This window comes from Nuphar pumila, chromosome 16 (genome assembly GCF_984573655.1).
Source record: "Nuphar pumila chromosome 16, dmNupPumi1.hap1.1, whole genome shotgun sequence".
In the NCBI taxonomy this organism is placed as follows: domain Eukaryota; kingdom Viridiplantae; phylum Streptophyta; class Magnoliopsida; order Nymphaeales; family Nymphaeaceae; genus Nuphar; species Nuphar pumila.
In genome coordinates, this window is record NC_143264.1 from 73,505,250 (window position 1) to 73,519,903 (window position 14,654).

General features: G+C 39.0%; 1 protein-coding gene across 1 annotated transcript; it reads right to left on the reverse strand.

The window, feature by feature from the left end:
• Positions 1–13,417: 13,417 nt before the first annotated feature.
• On the reverse strand, positions 13,418–13,812 carry LOC149813573 (uncharacterized). Its single transcript, XM_089991148.1, has 2 exons — positions 13,586–13,812; positions 13,418–13,529 (listed from the first exon to the last, which is right to left on the reverse strand). Exons 1-2 carry the CDS (start codon positions 13,810–13,812, stop codon positions 13,418–13,420), a joined length of 339 nt encoding a protein of 112 aa, XP_089847274.1.
• Positions 13,813–14,654: the final 842 nt, after the last annotated feature.

Genomic DNA, 14,654 nt, shown 5'->3' on the forward strand with positions numbered 1-14,654 from the left:
TCACTGCCAGACGTGGATTGTTGGCAGTGTGAGTGACTCACGGAGTTCACAGTCTCATTAAGGCGATTGAGTCAAGCTCCTGTAGGGTCTCTCTGTTGGTTAGGGCAAGCTTTGGAATGTTAGGAGGTCGCAGGAATCATGAATTCAATTCAGGGGAATCTTACCTAAAAAAAGCATGGAGCAGGATGGGGCCAATTACAATTGGATCCCTCGTCAAAGTAAGCAAGTTGGCTTTGGGTCTTTGGTTTTTTGTCTGTCACACGGACACGCCGTGTCTAGGGGCAACGGCACATCATGTGACACATTATAAGACGTACAGGAATTATTTCACGCCAAAAAAGTTTTCATAACAAATATGCTTTTATATATTAAGATATCAAAAATATTTAATCAATTAAATAATTAAAAATTGTGTCGTGTTCTATTTTTCAAAAAAATTGTGAATATTTGCCTCTCTTACTCCTACCATGTCTCTCACTGGTGTCTCTGTCTTTGACCGATGCACGTGTAGCGAGTTTTCATGATCTTCGATGAGAGAACAACGTACTGACAATAGGGTGTCAATGGGTCCGGTTTGACCCGGACCCGGACCCGACCCATACCAAGGGACAGGGTTTGGTGATAAATAAGAAGGTCCGATTAATATATGGAGTCGGGTATGGTTTGTCAAATTTCATACCTGACCTGAGCCTGAACCAAGTTTCAATTAAGATCCGCAAATTTTCAATGTAAAAAAGATAAAAAATATTATTTTTCCGTGTATGGTCTGATTCTGTTTCTGATACATGTAATTCTTATATGATTCCGGTATGGTTTGTCTTACAGTTGGTCCGATTGAACCCAGGTCCAAACTCGATATCAATATCTCAAATCAGGTCTGGGTCTGGTTTCACTTGTTTCTAAACCAAACCCGACAGGTTGACACCCCTACCTGCCAATAGTTGGTAAGATGTGATATGTTTCCCTCGTTTCTATATGGCTATTGCCACCTTATGCATGCACCTGCGTAAGTCTTTTTTTGTCATTGCCTAATTATTCCAAATCTTGCCAACTGTTTGTAGGATGATTGTGTTCGTGATTCACTAGAATAAGCTTGTGGTTGTGGTTTTGTATATGGAAAATAATTTTACTGTCCTTGCAAAATGGTGCGCTTCTTGAAATACCTAAATAAAAATTTTATAAAAAATTCCTCGCAGATCTAAAATCGTTGATTCTTGACTTTTAAGACAATTTTACCCCTCACACATGCGAGGGCAAAATTTTAGGGTGTCAAGGTTTGGTTTGGATCTAAGTAGAACCAGACCTGGTCCCAATTTTCTGGTATGGTATCGGGTTTGGACCTAGGTCTAATTGGATGTACCATAAAAAAATCAAACTTGGACCCGATAAGAACTACATGAACCAGACCCAGGTCATACCTAGTAAAATACTATTTTTTATCAGTTTTATATTGAAAATTTGTGGGTCTTAATTGGAACTCGGGTCGGGGCCGAGTCTAGGAATTCAGGTAAACCTGACCCGTTGACAGCCACTCAAGAGGGTCCAATGATGGACAGAAACCCATTGCAAAGCATGTTAATGGGTGGCATTTGATGGGAGATGGCTCCAAACACTAATTTATCATTTATTCATGATACATGCTTAGAAAAATATAAATCATTCAAACAAAATCTATTCATTGATATTCTTTTGGCTATATGAACAGGAACACGATATTCTTTGGGTTATATGGCACATAATCTATTACTAAAATCATAATTGTTACATGCATACACAGTTCTTGGTTCTACATGTTGGCAACTTATCACTTGCCAGGCATGAACAGTTAGTGCACGTCACCTTGTGTTGGAATCCCAATGTTACTATAGTTGTATAACTGGTAGGGTATGCCTAACTAACCCCAGCTTTTGTGTATTAAGGGATGCGACTAATATTATTGGCAAGAAAATGCCTAAAGCACTTGAAAATCATCTAAAGGAACAGCCCATTAGGCATTTTATACTTGATATAGAGATGCGCGGGGGTTTCAACCTCACAATTCTCAAGTAAGATGCACAATTCCCAAGTAAGATGTAGGATGGGGATTGAATACAACTAATTAATTACAATATGTCAAAGCATCATCATGGTCATGGGGGTGGTAAACGAGCGGACCAAACAAAAGTTTTAAAATTGGTGTTATATTGATTTTAGGGCTAATAGCCATACCCAAGGCTCAAGACTATCACTATCTTGGGGTGTCAATGGGTCGGGTAAACCCAACCCTTACCAAACCCTAAAGGGTTCGGGTATGGTGATAAATAAGAAGACCTTATTAAGACATGGGTTCGGATTGGAAGGTTCGATTAATACATGGATCCGGGTATAGTTTGTGAAGTTTTATGAAAGATTCAATCTCGACCACCCAGTGTCGCCAAACTAGGTTTTGGTAAACCTGGTTTGTAGGCAAAACTGGGTTTTCAACCAATTTTGCAAAACTGCATTTTTTAACGTTTTAGTATGGCTGGACATTTTTCGGCCTGGTCAGTGCTGGAAAATGGCCGGCCATGTTTTTTTTCATCTTTAAGCAAGGCTGGCCATTTCCAGCCAGCCACCGGCCGGAAATTCCCTCGCCGGTGTCACCCATTACGCTAATTAAAAAATACAAAAAAACAGCCAACCTTTGATCTATTTGCATCTAACAGCCTATATCGTTTCAATTATTATATATAGCGACATTGGTTAAGAAAATAATTCTCAAATGGCTGCTCCATTGACAGTGGACAATGGAACCATAAAATAGACTAAAACTACATTTTTACCCTTAATTACTGAATTAATTTTACCTTTAGGGTTTATGGAAACCTCTCTATTGTGTAAAGGGAAGTGACTTTTTTCATTGTTCTGCGCTTGTCACCGACCGATCTTTCAAAATGAGACAGTTGCAATGCGGAGCTCTACTGAGTGAAAAATGCATCAAGTGTAGGAATGCACGGTGTGCATTGGCTTGATCGGTGATGTACGATAGTAGCATGGCACGCGATAGGCAACGGTATCATCGCCAGTGCATCATTGTATGGCGGCACAGACGTGAAACATTGTTTGGTTAAGCAGTGCCAACAGATCAGAGGATGTTGCCTTTGGAGATTTGGTTAAGGACCTCTCAGCTTACAGGATGGGTCTCACGTGTAGTAGTTGGACGCACAGGGGTGCGTATGGGTTAGGGTTAATTCTTCCATGAATCACCTTAGGTGATTCCAACTAAGTATGGTGACTCGGGGCAATGAAAAAGAATACATAGGCGCCGGCGAATGAGTCTAGGTGGTGCTCTTCGCTATGGTGTTCAATCATCAACTGGTCTTCAGACTAGGGACCGCAAGGTCTTGTTCATTTAGTGACGAGGTTTTATTGTAGCGTGCACATAGAGTTGCAATATTCTCTATAGCACGCACGGCTAAGGCAAAGTTTGTGCTCATTTTCGGAAGTGATAGCTAGTATGGGATGGCTATATACTAAATAGCATGGACTAGATTGAATTAGCATTTGAAAATATGCTTAATTAGCTTTCGCTAGGTAGCTGCGCACGAGGTGGTGCGCAGGGCCAATGAAAATGATTCAACATATGAAAAAGTGTTTGTGTGCGGCCTTTGGCAATTAGGCTAGCGAGACTTGACAATCTGGCGTCATCGCAGGTTTGCAAAAGATTCTATACCTATGACAAAGCAACAGGAAGGCTTGCGGCTGTAAGGAAGGATCATCGCGTTGCACTAGCTTATTGAATAAATTGGCCCGTGATAAATTGGCATCAAAGCAGAAAGATTCATGGGGACCGTATTGTTCATTGTATATGACACTGAAAAGGATAGAGATGGTTTATCTTGGTTACATAAATTTGCACAGCTGAAGTATTGTTGATCGAGCACAGAAACAAGATGTTGGCAGGGTGATATGGGACATCTTGACCATGATAAGCATAAGTGCAAGGTTGTTGTTCAGTTGGCTAAGGAAACATAGATAAGCCAAAGATTTCTACCAGTTATGTGTTAGGCTCGTAGGTGGAGCATAACATTTGCCTTGTAGATGCAGAGAATGTATATTGGATTCAGCTGGATTTGTACATTTGGGTATGGGAGACTCAACTAAACTTCTATATTCTCTGCTAAGATTGTAGGTTACCAGACTGCCCATGTTGATCATAATGCTCATTATTTTGGTTTCTTGAGTTGGCAGTTCTTTTGTATATTGTGTGTGTGAAAAAAGTTATTGTTCATGGCTTATCAATTTGGTTTCTGCGAGAACGTTTTGTTGACTCCAAGAGAGAGTTATATCATGCTGGCTCTGGATGAGGGTTGCACCGTTGGGCCAAGGTAACCTTGTGAGAACAAGTACCTAGGAAGATACTTTGAAGGACAGTTTTGGGGTGATACGCAAGAAAGCATCTCCCTACTTGAGGACTAGTTTGGACCGTTGGAAAACTACAAGTTGGTGTCTAAGAGAGTTAATATTCTTGCGACACCCATTCATGGTTGTTTTTCTCTACAAGGACCATGAAGGACTTGGAATTGTCCTTGCCAGGGTCGAAAGGCACCCCAACCATAAGCATTAAGACAACAAGTTTGTCTTGCGGGCGAGGATGATCCGCTTGTGTATGGGACTGCACTGGGTCTCACGAGTAAAGAATGCTCGATGTTGATAGAGAAAAAGACCGTTGTCTAAGTGATAAGAGGCATATTAAGGAATGAGACTTGGCGTGTTAAAGGTTGCAGCGATAGTGTATGAAAACCAAAACAAGCTGAGTAGGGCAAAGAAAAGAAGTAGGCCAAAGATAAGTACAAATAGAAACTGACATATCAGTCAAGACTGTGTTCTTACCTGCACTAGCATTGTCGAGAACGATAATGGTTTTGGTGGAGGAGAATGTCCCAGACCGATCCTTTCAGAATGGGATAGTTGTAGTGTGAAGCTCTATTGAGTAAAAAATGCATCGAGTGTAGGAATGTGCGGTGTGTGTTGGCTTGATCGATGATGTACGGTGGTAGCATGACACGCGATAGGTAATGGTATCATCGTTAGTATATCGTTGTATGACGGCATAGACGTGGAGCGTTGTTTGGTTAAGTAGTGCCAGTGGATCAAAGGATGTTGCTTTTGGAGATTTGGTTAAGCACCTCTCGGCTTGCAGGATGGGTCTCATGCATAGTGGTTGGACGCACGATGGTGTGTGTGGGTTAGGGCCAATTCTTTTAGGAATCACTTTAGGTGATTCCAACAGAGTATGGTGACTCGAGGCTACGCTAGAAAATGCTTAAGCACCAACGAATGAATCTGGGTGGTGCTATTCGCTATGCTGTTCAATCATCAATTGGTCTTTGGACTGAAGGCTGCAAGGACTTTTTCCTTCAGTGGCAACGTTTTGTTGTAGTGTGTACATTGAGTCACAATACGCTCTATGGCATGTAAGGTTAAGGCAAAGTTTGTACCCCTTTTCGAAAGTGATAGCTGGTATGGGATGGTTATGTATTAAGTGGCATGGACTAGATGGAATTCGCATTCAAAAATATGCTTGATCAGCTTTCGCTAGGTAGCTGCACATGGAGTGTTGTGCAAGGCCAATGAAAATGATTCAATACATGAAAAAGTGTTGGTGTGCGGCCTTTGGTTGTTAGGCTGGCGAGACTGAACAGTCTAACATCATCGCGGGTTTGCAAAAGATTTTATACACGTGACAAAGAAATAGGAAGGCTTGCGACAGTAAGAAAGGACCATCGCGCCACACTAGCTTATTGAAGAAATACGCCCATGACAGCACTAACATTCACAATAAGAAATTGCATTGAAAATTATGAATTGAATCAAGATCATCCATTTTTCTATGCTCCCCTTAAATCAGTGGTGGAGCCACATTGGGACTAGGGTGCCCACCCTAACCCCAACATTTCCCCAATAGGGGGTTCGGATCAGGGTATGCAGTGCCCACCCTTATCTGCATGCTCATCCAATGAAAGGTCGGGTCAAGGCAAAAACTGCCCACCCTAACCCAACCTCTCTCTCTCTCTCTCTCTCTCTCTCTCTCTCTCTCTCTCTCTCTCTCTCTCTCTCTCCGATGCACACCAATAGTGGATGGTTGGTCGTCTTCTTGTTCTTTTTTTCAATTTCTTTTTTTCAAAATAGCATAATGTTTGATGTTTTTAGGGACTGGGTTTAAGTTTTTTATTTAGCTTTTTTTTAATAGCATGAATGTTTATTTAGGGTTTTAGAATTTTTATGTTTTTTTAAAGCATTAGGCATTTAATAAATGCTTGATTTTGGTTAGAATATTTAGGTTTTTTTATTAGCATAAATCTATGAATGGTTTACAATTTAGGGTATTATTTTGGATTTTTCAGCATAACATAAATGTTTAATTAAGATTTTAAAGATTTCTTTTGTTTTTTCTTTTCGGTTATCATATCGTATGATAATATCATGAATGTTTTGATTTTAGGGGTTTAGATTTACGCGATCAAAAGAGGTATTCAGGTTTGGGTCATAGTAAAGATTCAATCAAAACCCACCTATGAAATTCTGAATTTGAAATATCCAATTGAAACACGTCGGATCTAGTAAATCCAAAAGTTATTTGGGTTTATATCTTAACGGATCTACACGAGTCAATCCACCCAAAATGGTATGTTTTGAACTCAGTATATTTAGACCTTTAATTGGATCTAGGAAACCAATTCAATGTTTTAACACATTTTATTGAGATTGGATTTACTTGATGGACCTTATTCAAATTAAAACTAAATTGTGTTTGGATCTCAATTTGGATATAGAGAAAGAAAGAAATAATTGATTTGAGTTTTGATCCAAGGATCCAAAACCCAAAACCATCATATCCCCTCACCCATCACATCTCTTATTTATAATCCCTTAAATCTCTCACCAAACCCCATCACAATCCTTTAAATCTCTCACTAAATCTAAATACAAACCCCTGGGTTGAGTTTGGATCCAAGTGGATCAAATTAACCCACCCCCATTCACTTATCATATCCTTTATTTTTAATCTCTCACCAAAACCCCATCACAATCCCTTAAATCTCTCACCAAATCTAAATTCAAACCCCCTATAACCCATATGGGTTGAGTTTGGATCCAACCCACCCCCTTTCACCTCTACCCCTCACATTCACGTTAAAGTCCTTCCATGAAGTACACACCCTTACCTACTTCCCTATCACACTAGCTACCCTAAGCCCCCTACTTATGAACCTACTCTCTCTCTCTCTCTCTCTCTCTCTCTCTCTCTCTCTCCTATAAATACCCCCCTTCACCCTACACTCTCACTCACTTATCTTCTCACCCTCTCATTTAACGCCCTCACAACTCTCTCCATGGTGTAGAAGTTACTGGCACCACTACCATTGTGCCCAACCGGCTCCCACTCCACCTCTCGTTTTTCTTGACACTCTCTTCATCATTCCTGCTGCCACCAGAGGTGTCAATCGGTTTGGTTCAGACCACCCATGCATATCATGTATATCTGAACCCTACTGCAGACTACCTGAGTCAGACTCGGGCCTGGGTCCTAACGAGCATCCAAGGAAAAGAACCATACCCTGTTACATATATAAAAATGTGATACCATATCCGGATTTGGTCTGAAACATGATTACAGGGATCCGATTAAAAACAAAACATGATAACCAAACCCAGACCACTTAAAAATATCAATGACCAAACCCGCCCAATTAAGAAAAGATGGATCAGGTTTTAATCGGTTTGGGTTTACAATACCCGGATCCAAAAACTGACGACTCGGTTAAGAATTCCAAACTTGTATCCTGGTACATAAATAATTCCTACGAAAAAAACGAAGTAAAACAAAATAGCATTCAATTTTAATAATCCAATAGTGTAACCTGTAATTTGTACATCCAAAATTTAAGTTAAAACAAGCCTATGAATGAGATACCATTGATAGAATGAAAACCAATTACACATAATCAAGGAACAATCCAACAGGAGAACAAGATATGCTGAAATGGAATTCAAGTGGGCCATGCTCAGATTGTGGCATCTGATACTGATGACAAAAATGAAAGGCGCTGAACCTGCAAATTGAATAGCATAGACAACCAGAGTAAGCAAAATAAATAATTGTAGAAGTAATTGCAATGTTATCAAAAGTAAAAAATAAAAAGAATAGCAAAAGTAATAATATTCAATCTTTTGAAAAATCTATCCATCACTCGGGGGCCGAAAAAAAATCAGTAATCTTCTAGTGGTTCACAAACATAAGATTCAGCGATTGATAATGCATCATCTGAAAAAAATATATATTAGCAATTAAGTAATATCAATTGAACATGTGAACAAATTGATAAATTTAGAAAAAAAAAATCTAATACCTGCTAATGAACATTCCAAATAATCTTGAGCACAAAATCAGAGCTTGCACGAAAAGAGATTCTCCTCAAAATATATTTCTGTCTGTTTTGATGTTTTGGCCTTGAGCGGATTCATGAGGATGCGGGTAAGCTTTAGATCCACCCAAAACATCCAAAGATTCTTTACATACAACATTAACATGAGTATTATCAAACTGAGATACACCATCACTTGATTGACTACTTTATTACCCATAGTACGCATATTCATTGTAAAGAGAGGGAAGACACTCATAAATGAGTGGATAATAGTATTCTATTGACTTTATTTTGTACCTAGGATCTCAAGTTGCAATTATCCCAATATTTATCAAATTTTACCTTCATCTTTAAAGACATAGCCTATGTCTACATTTGCACGCTTTTGACCATGAATCCATATGCATTTTGACCAAACATATGGAAGTAAAAAATATGTTGGCAGTGGAAAATTTTGTCTTCGAAAATTCATTAGTCACTACGTAGAATACTTTCAACTTATCACAAATTTGCCATGCACATTCAATTTTTTGAAATTTTGGGTCACGATTTTGAAAACGAAAGAATGCTTCTTTATATTCCAAAGCTACTTAAAGCATGAGATAAGTTAAGTTCCAGCTAGTAGGAACATCCCAACACAAAAACTTCTCACATTTAATACGAAGTTGATCAACAACTTGTCTAAAACTTGATTCTCTAAATTGTGACCCCTTTATATATTTAACAACATTTCAAAAAATTTCAACCTTCAAATGGATTACATGCAAACCATATTGCACAATCAAATTAAGAATATGAGCAGCACAACGAACATGAAACAATTGACCATCACATAACAATAATTTTTCTTCACATAATCTATTTCTAATCTTTGATAATACACTATCATTCGTGGAGCAATTATCCATATTTAAGGAAAATATCTTAAAATCAATGTTCCATGACATTAAACAGTCTAAGATAACTTCAGCAAGAACTTCTCCAGTATGATGAGATTTTACTACAACAAGATTCAACACTTTTTTCTGTAATGACCATTCATTGTCAATAAAATGACCAGTCAAGAATAAATACCTCAAATTTTGACAAGAAGACCACATATCAGTTGTGAGGCTTATTATAGTTGGAAGAGCATACAAAAAAGCATAACCATTTTTTTCTTTATTCCTCATAAACACCCATTCAATCAGATCTAATGGTATTTCGAGTGACTATTGTAAAAGAAGGCTGCAGACTCATCACAAAAGTTTTAAAACCATCATGCTCTACAATCGAAAATGAATAATTATGCTTGACAATCATATGTGCAAGATTTTTCCTACTCTTTTCTTGATCAAACGTGAAGGTATTAACAGAAACAAAATCATTCTTCTTTTTTTCAGATACTGCAAGGAACTGTTGTCCAACATCAGCATTATATGACTTTGGACACCTTCTTAAATGCTTTATAAGGTGTGTAGTACAACTACTACTCTTCCCAAGTAATTCTTTTTTGCAGTGGTTGTACATTGCAATATCCCCTTTCTCTTTTGTAACTTTAGAAAAATCATTCCATACTTAAGAAGTTAATTTTCTAGTTCTTTTGTTACTACGACCAGAAACATCAGCATTGTCCACAATAATTGTATTTTCTTTACAGAACAAGGTATCACAGGTTCAGCCATAACAAAGCTAAGCTAGGCTGTCACAATGTAAGCAGTCTGCATAGAGAACATATAAAAAGTAAAAGCACTGATTTATACCTTAAAGTCACGAGACTTGCAATCTAAAATCATGCTCAAAAGTTCCAACTTAATATATGGTTAAAAATAATTATAACAAACATAGAAGCAACTATACAAGTGTAACTGAAAATAGCAACAAAGTCCAAAAGGACAGTGACAACATATGATAGAAATCCAAAGAGTCGGAATAGCAACAAAATATGGAATGTCAAATAAAATCCAGAGTCAGAATAGCATAAGTTCCAAGGAGTCTTAACAGAATATCAACAAATTTCATAAGCAAAATGATACAAAATCCAAGACATGAGAGAGAGAGAGAGAGAGAGACAGTGGCATCATACTGCCCTTGCACAGGGATAACACACCACCGATCTGACCATGAGATAAAGAGAGGCAGCAGGCTGCCCTTTCACAGGGACTGCACACCATCGATCTGAGTATGAGAGAAAGAGAGGAAGCAGGCTGAGCACCAGCGAGAAATACATTCTTGGTTATTTGTGACATACAAGTAAATATTGATTCTTGTAGGATATCGGAATTAGTTTTTTTATAAGCTAGATCTATGAATTAGTTGCTGTGTTTTGTGAACATTGGAATCTGCACATCTGCTAGATAGTGGTGTTTTCGAAAATAACCAAATCATCTGCAAACTGCAGAAGATTGAAATCAACTTCATAAAAACATAAGGGATCTAAAAAGACGATTTGAATTGCCCGAAGGATAATAGCGGAAAAGGCCTCTGCAACAATGTTAAACAACAATGGAGATAGTGGGCAGCCTTGCCGGAGGCCCGGCTTAAGCTCTAAAAACTCGCCCAAAGTGCCATTAAAATTTTCGGCAGCAGAAGCAGAGACCTTTTTGGTATCTCAGTTGAATGGTGATCATTACACTACAAGAAAAATGCTAATTAGCGACGGAAATTTGCGATGGATTTTTTCCGTCGCAACTTTGCGATGGATTTTTTCCATCGCAACTTTGCGACGGATTAGCGAGCGAATACTATTTGTTGCTAACATTTGAAATATTTGCAAAATTAACGACGGAAATATTTATGTCGCTAAATCCGTCGCTAATTAGCGATGGATTAATGACAACATTTTTTCATCGCCAAAACACTACAAAAATGATAATTAGCGATGGAATTTTTTTGTCCCTAATCTATCGCTAATTAGCGACGGATTTGGAATGAAAAAATTCCCTCGCTAATTTTTTATTTAAAACCGTCTCGCCTGAGGCGCGAAATTTTCCCTCCCCCCGTTCGAAAATTTTCTTCCCTCTGTTTTTCCACCACAGAATATTAAACCGATTCAGAGAGATTTTCAATAAATGGGTGAAGTGCCACCAATTCAGGCCGACCAACGTCTTCTCGCCTTCTCGCCTGGAAGGCTGTCTTGGTTTTAGATTATCAGAAAAAACGGCGGGAGGAAGAAAAAGAGAAGGGACTTGCCAGAGAACCTATTCCAGCCAGGATCCGGTGAACGGCCTCCATCCCTCGCAATGACGACCTCTCCATCTTCGGCGTGAACTCCACCGTTCTTGGGAACGCGAGCCTCTCCGCGACCGTCCGATTTGAGCTTCTCCGGCAAGAAGACCACTCTGGGATTGACGGTGCACCTCAGAGATTCCTTCAGAGACAGCCAGATCGCGTGCATCGTCTCCTTCTCCCTCTCCTCCCGGCCAACCCTAGTTCTCATCCAAACAGGAACTTGTCTCTCTCATTCTTCCTTCACGTGCTTCCTTGACGGGAAATCGAGAACTCGTACGCCCTGCCCGCAGACTGGAAAACGTAAAGAAGAGCAAAGAACTCAGCCCCAGTTCGATTTAAACCATCCTCACCTTCTCCCGCCGTGAATGGCTCACTGCGGAAGAGCGTCCCGATGCCGGAATGTGTCGGTTCTGTGCAAAAAAAATTACTCATTGCCGAAGAACGCGCCGGCAGCAAGCAATTTTTTTTTTATTTTTTTTTTTAAATTTAACGACGGATTAGCGACAGATATTATCTATCGCTAATTTAAAATAGCGAAGGACTCGGGATGGATAATATTCATCGCTAATCCGTCATAAATTAGCGACAGATAACTTCTGACACTACTTAGCGTCGAAAAATTCACAATGAAAGTTATCCGACGCTAATCCGTCGCTAAACAGTTTAGCGACGGATTAGCGTCGAATTAGCGACGAATTTAGGTCATCGCTAATCCACAAGTTTCTTGTAGTGTTTGCACATTATCATTGTTACCACCAATACAATCACTAAAGCATCAACCCAACAGAATCATGGCAATGGATGCTACAATCACACTAAAATGCTAGATTACAACACCAGTCATATATCTCTGAATAGCATATATAAAATAAAGCTCCGACTCTAAATACCACACTGACCCAAGTTCTTTACAATAATCATAACACCAGTCATATATCTCTGAATAGCATATATAAAATAAAGCGCCGACTGTAAATACTACACTGACCCAAGTTCTCTACAATAATCATAAAAATCTCTGGAGAGAGAAAAGAAACCCCAATAAGAAAAAAATGCCAAAAAAAGAGTGACCCAAAATGATAGAAATCCAAATCAGCAAAGTTCAATACTCCATAGTTTCCGCATAAAAAGTCAAAACATCAGTGCAAAACTAATTTTGTCACAAAATGAAAAAAAAGAAGAAAATAACCACCCAAAAACCCATAAGTTCTCTACAACCAAAAATAGAGATCAAGCACGCTCCATGGCCTCAAATCAGAACAATAGAACCAATCTCATTCTCTTATAAGTACATGAAAAAAAGGATCAAAGAGGCGAAAGACTAAATGATAACGACGATAAGCTTTTGCAAATCAACAATTCCGATTTCCGATCCCACGTGTGAAAGAAGCTCACACTTGGAAATTTGCAAAATGTATGACAAACCATCATGATATTTTTCAGTACTCTCTTTTTCTAAAATAACCCATCTATCTTTTTTTCCTGAATTTTCTCTTCCCGATAGCTCGTAACTAGCAAAATAACAAAACTCTTAAATGCCAAGTTATTATAATTTTTTTCACTATTCGTTTTCCCTAAAATAACCATCGAGCGTACGGCTCAAGAAAAAAAAAAAGGTAAAAGACAACAAAAACAAAAAATCTCCGTTTGAGAAAGAGTGAAAAGGGAACCGATTGGGAGCTTTAAAGTTTAAACCCAAGATCCTGCCTTCCAATCTAACTGCACAAGATAACTCTGATAACACCCAACACCGACCTCTTTGGTCTCCACCCCTCAGACTCTTGGCCTGCCTCAAGGCATGCACCTCCTTCAGGAAATCAAACTCCACACCCTTCTTCTTCAGCTCTTGCACACACTGCACTAAGTTTTCTGTCTTCCTTCTCCCTCTTGAGAAGTCTCACTGTGTGGCTCTCAACGTCCATCTTGTATCTGATCGCCCATATCATTGCTAGTGAGCACACCAAGAGAAGGGAGCGTCGAGATACACGATCTGTGGCAGGAGTGAGTTGAGGTTGCTGCCCTCTGCAGGGAGGTGTGCAATAGGACCAAAAGAAGAGTGGAAGAGGAAGAAGCAGAAAAGCTGCGTGATCTCCTTGCGGGCGGCGTCGATCTGCGACTCCCTCAACAAGACCCTTTGCAAGATGAGTTCCGCGTCTTTGATCCACTGCTTGTGGAGGAGCCTGTGAGTGGGTGATCCGTTTGGGCACATCATGGTGTGTGAGAGAGAGAGAGAGAGGGTGTTAGGTGGAACCAGACTTAGACCCGATTTTCGGGTCCGGATAAACCCGACCTGTTGGGAGAGTACACCGTACATGGTGTACATGTTACAAATTAACAATAAAATGTAGACAATAATAAAGACCCTATCAGGTATTCACTAAGACCCGGACCCGGATCCGGTCGTGTTCTTTTAATACAATTCAGACCCGTTTATTTATAACTATTAGGGTCCGATTATTGACTTTTTAGTTTACTAGGCCCAAACCAAAATTTTAATGGATCTTAATAGACCCAACCAGATTTAAAATCAGACCAAATGTTACGGGTCCATACCCTGACCCTATAGGGTTTGGTCCGGGTTGGGTCTGTTGACACCCCTAGCTGACACCAATCTGCCATCTTGGTTCACGGACCCGCTTAAGAGAAACATTATCAAGTGTGTTGTACTCGCAACACAAAACCCAAGGCGAGCACACGCATACTTGTTCGTGTTTGGATCATTAACAAACTACGATCAACATCGTGCATTTCAGAAGAAAAGAGTAATTTCAAGATTTTTTTGCTCATCGTAAGCTTCATGCATTACAATGTAGGTTTATGATAACTTACTTATATGCATAGTTTTAGGTTATTAGAAATACATAAATTTTAATATTTATTTATTTAATATATATATATATGTGTGTGTGTGTATATATATATATATTGTTTCAAAAATTATTTATATTGCATGCTTTACGAAAAAATGTAAATATTAGATTTTTATGAGCAAAAATATGCATGTGTTTCGAAAGTTTTAAAATTATCCATATATGAGTATTTCAAATATGTTTT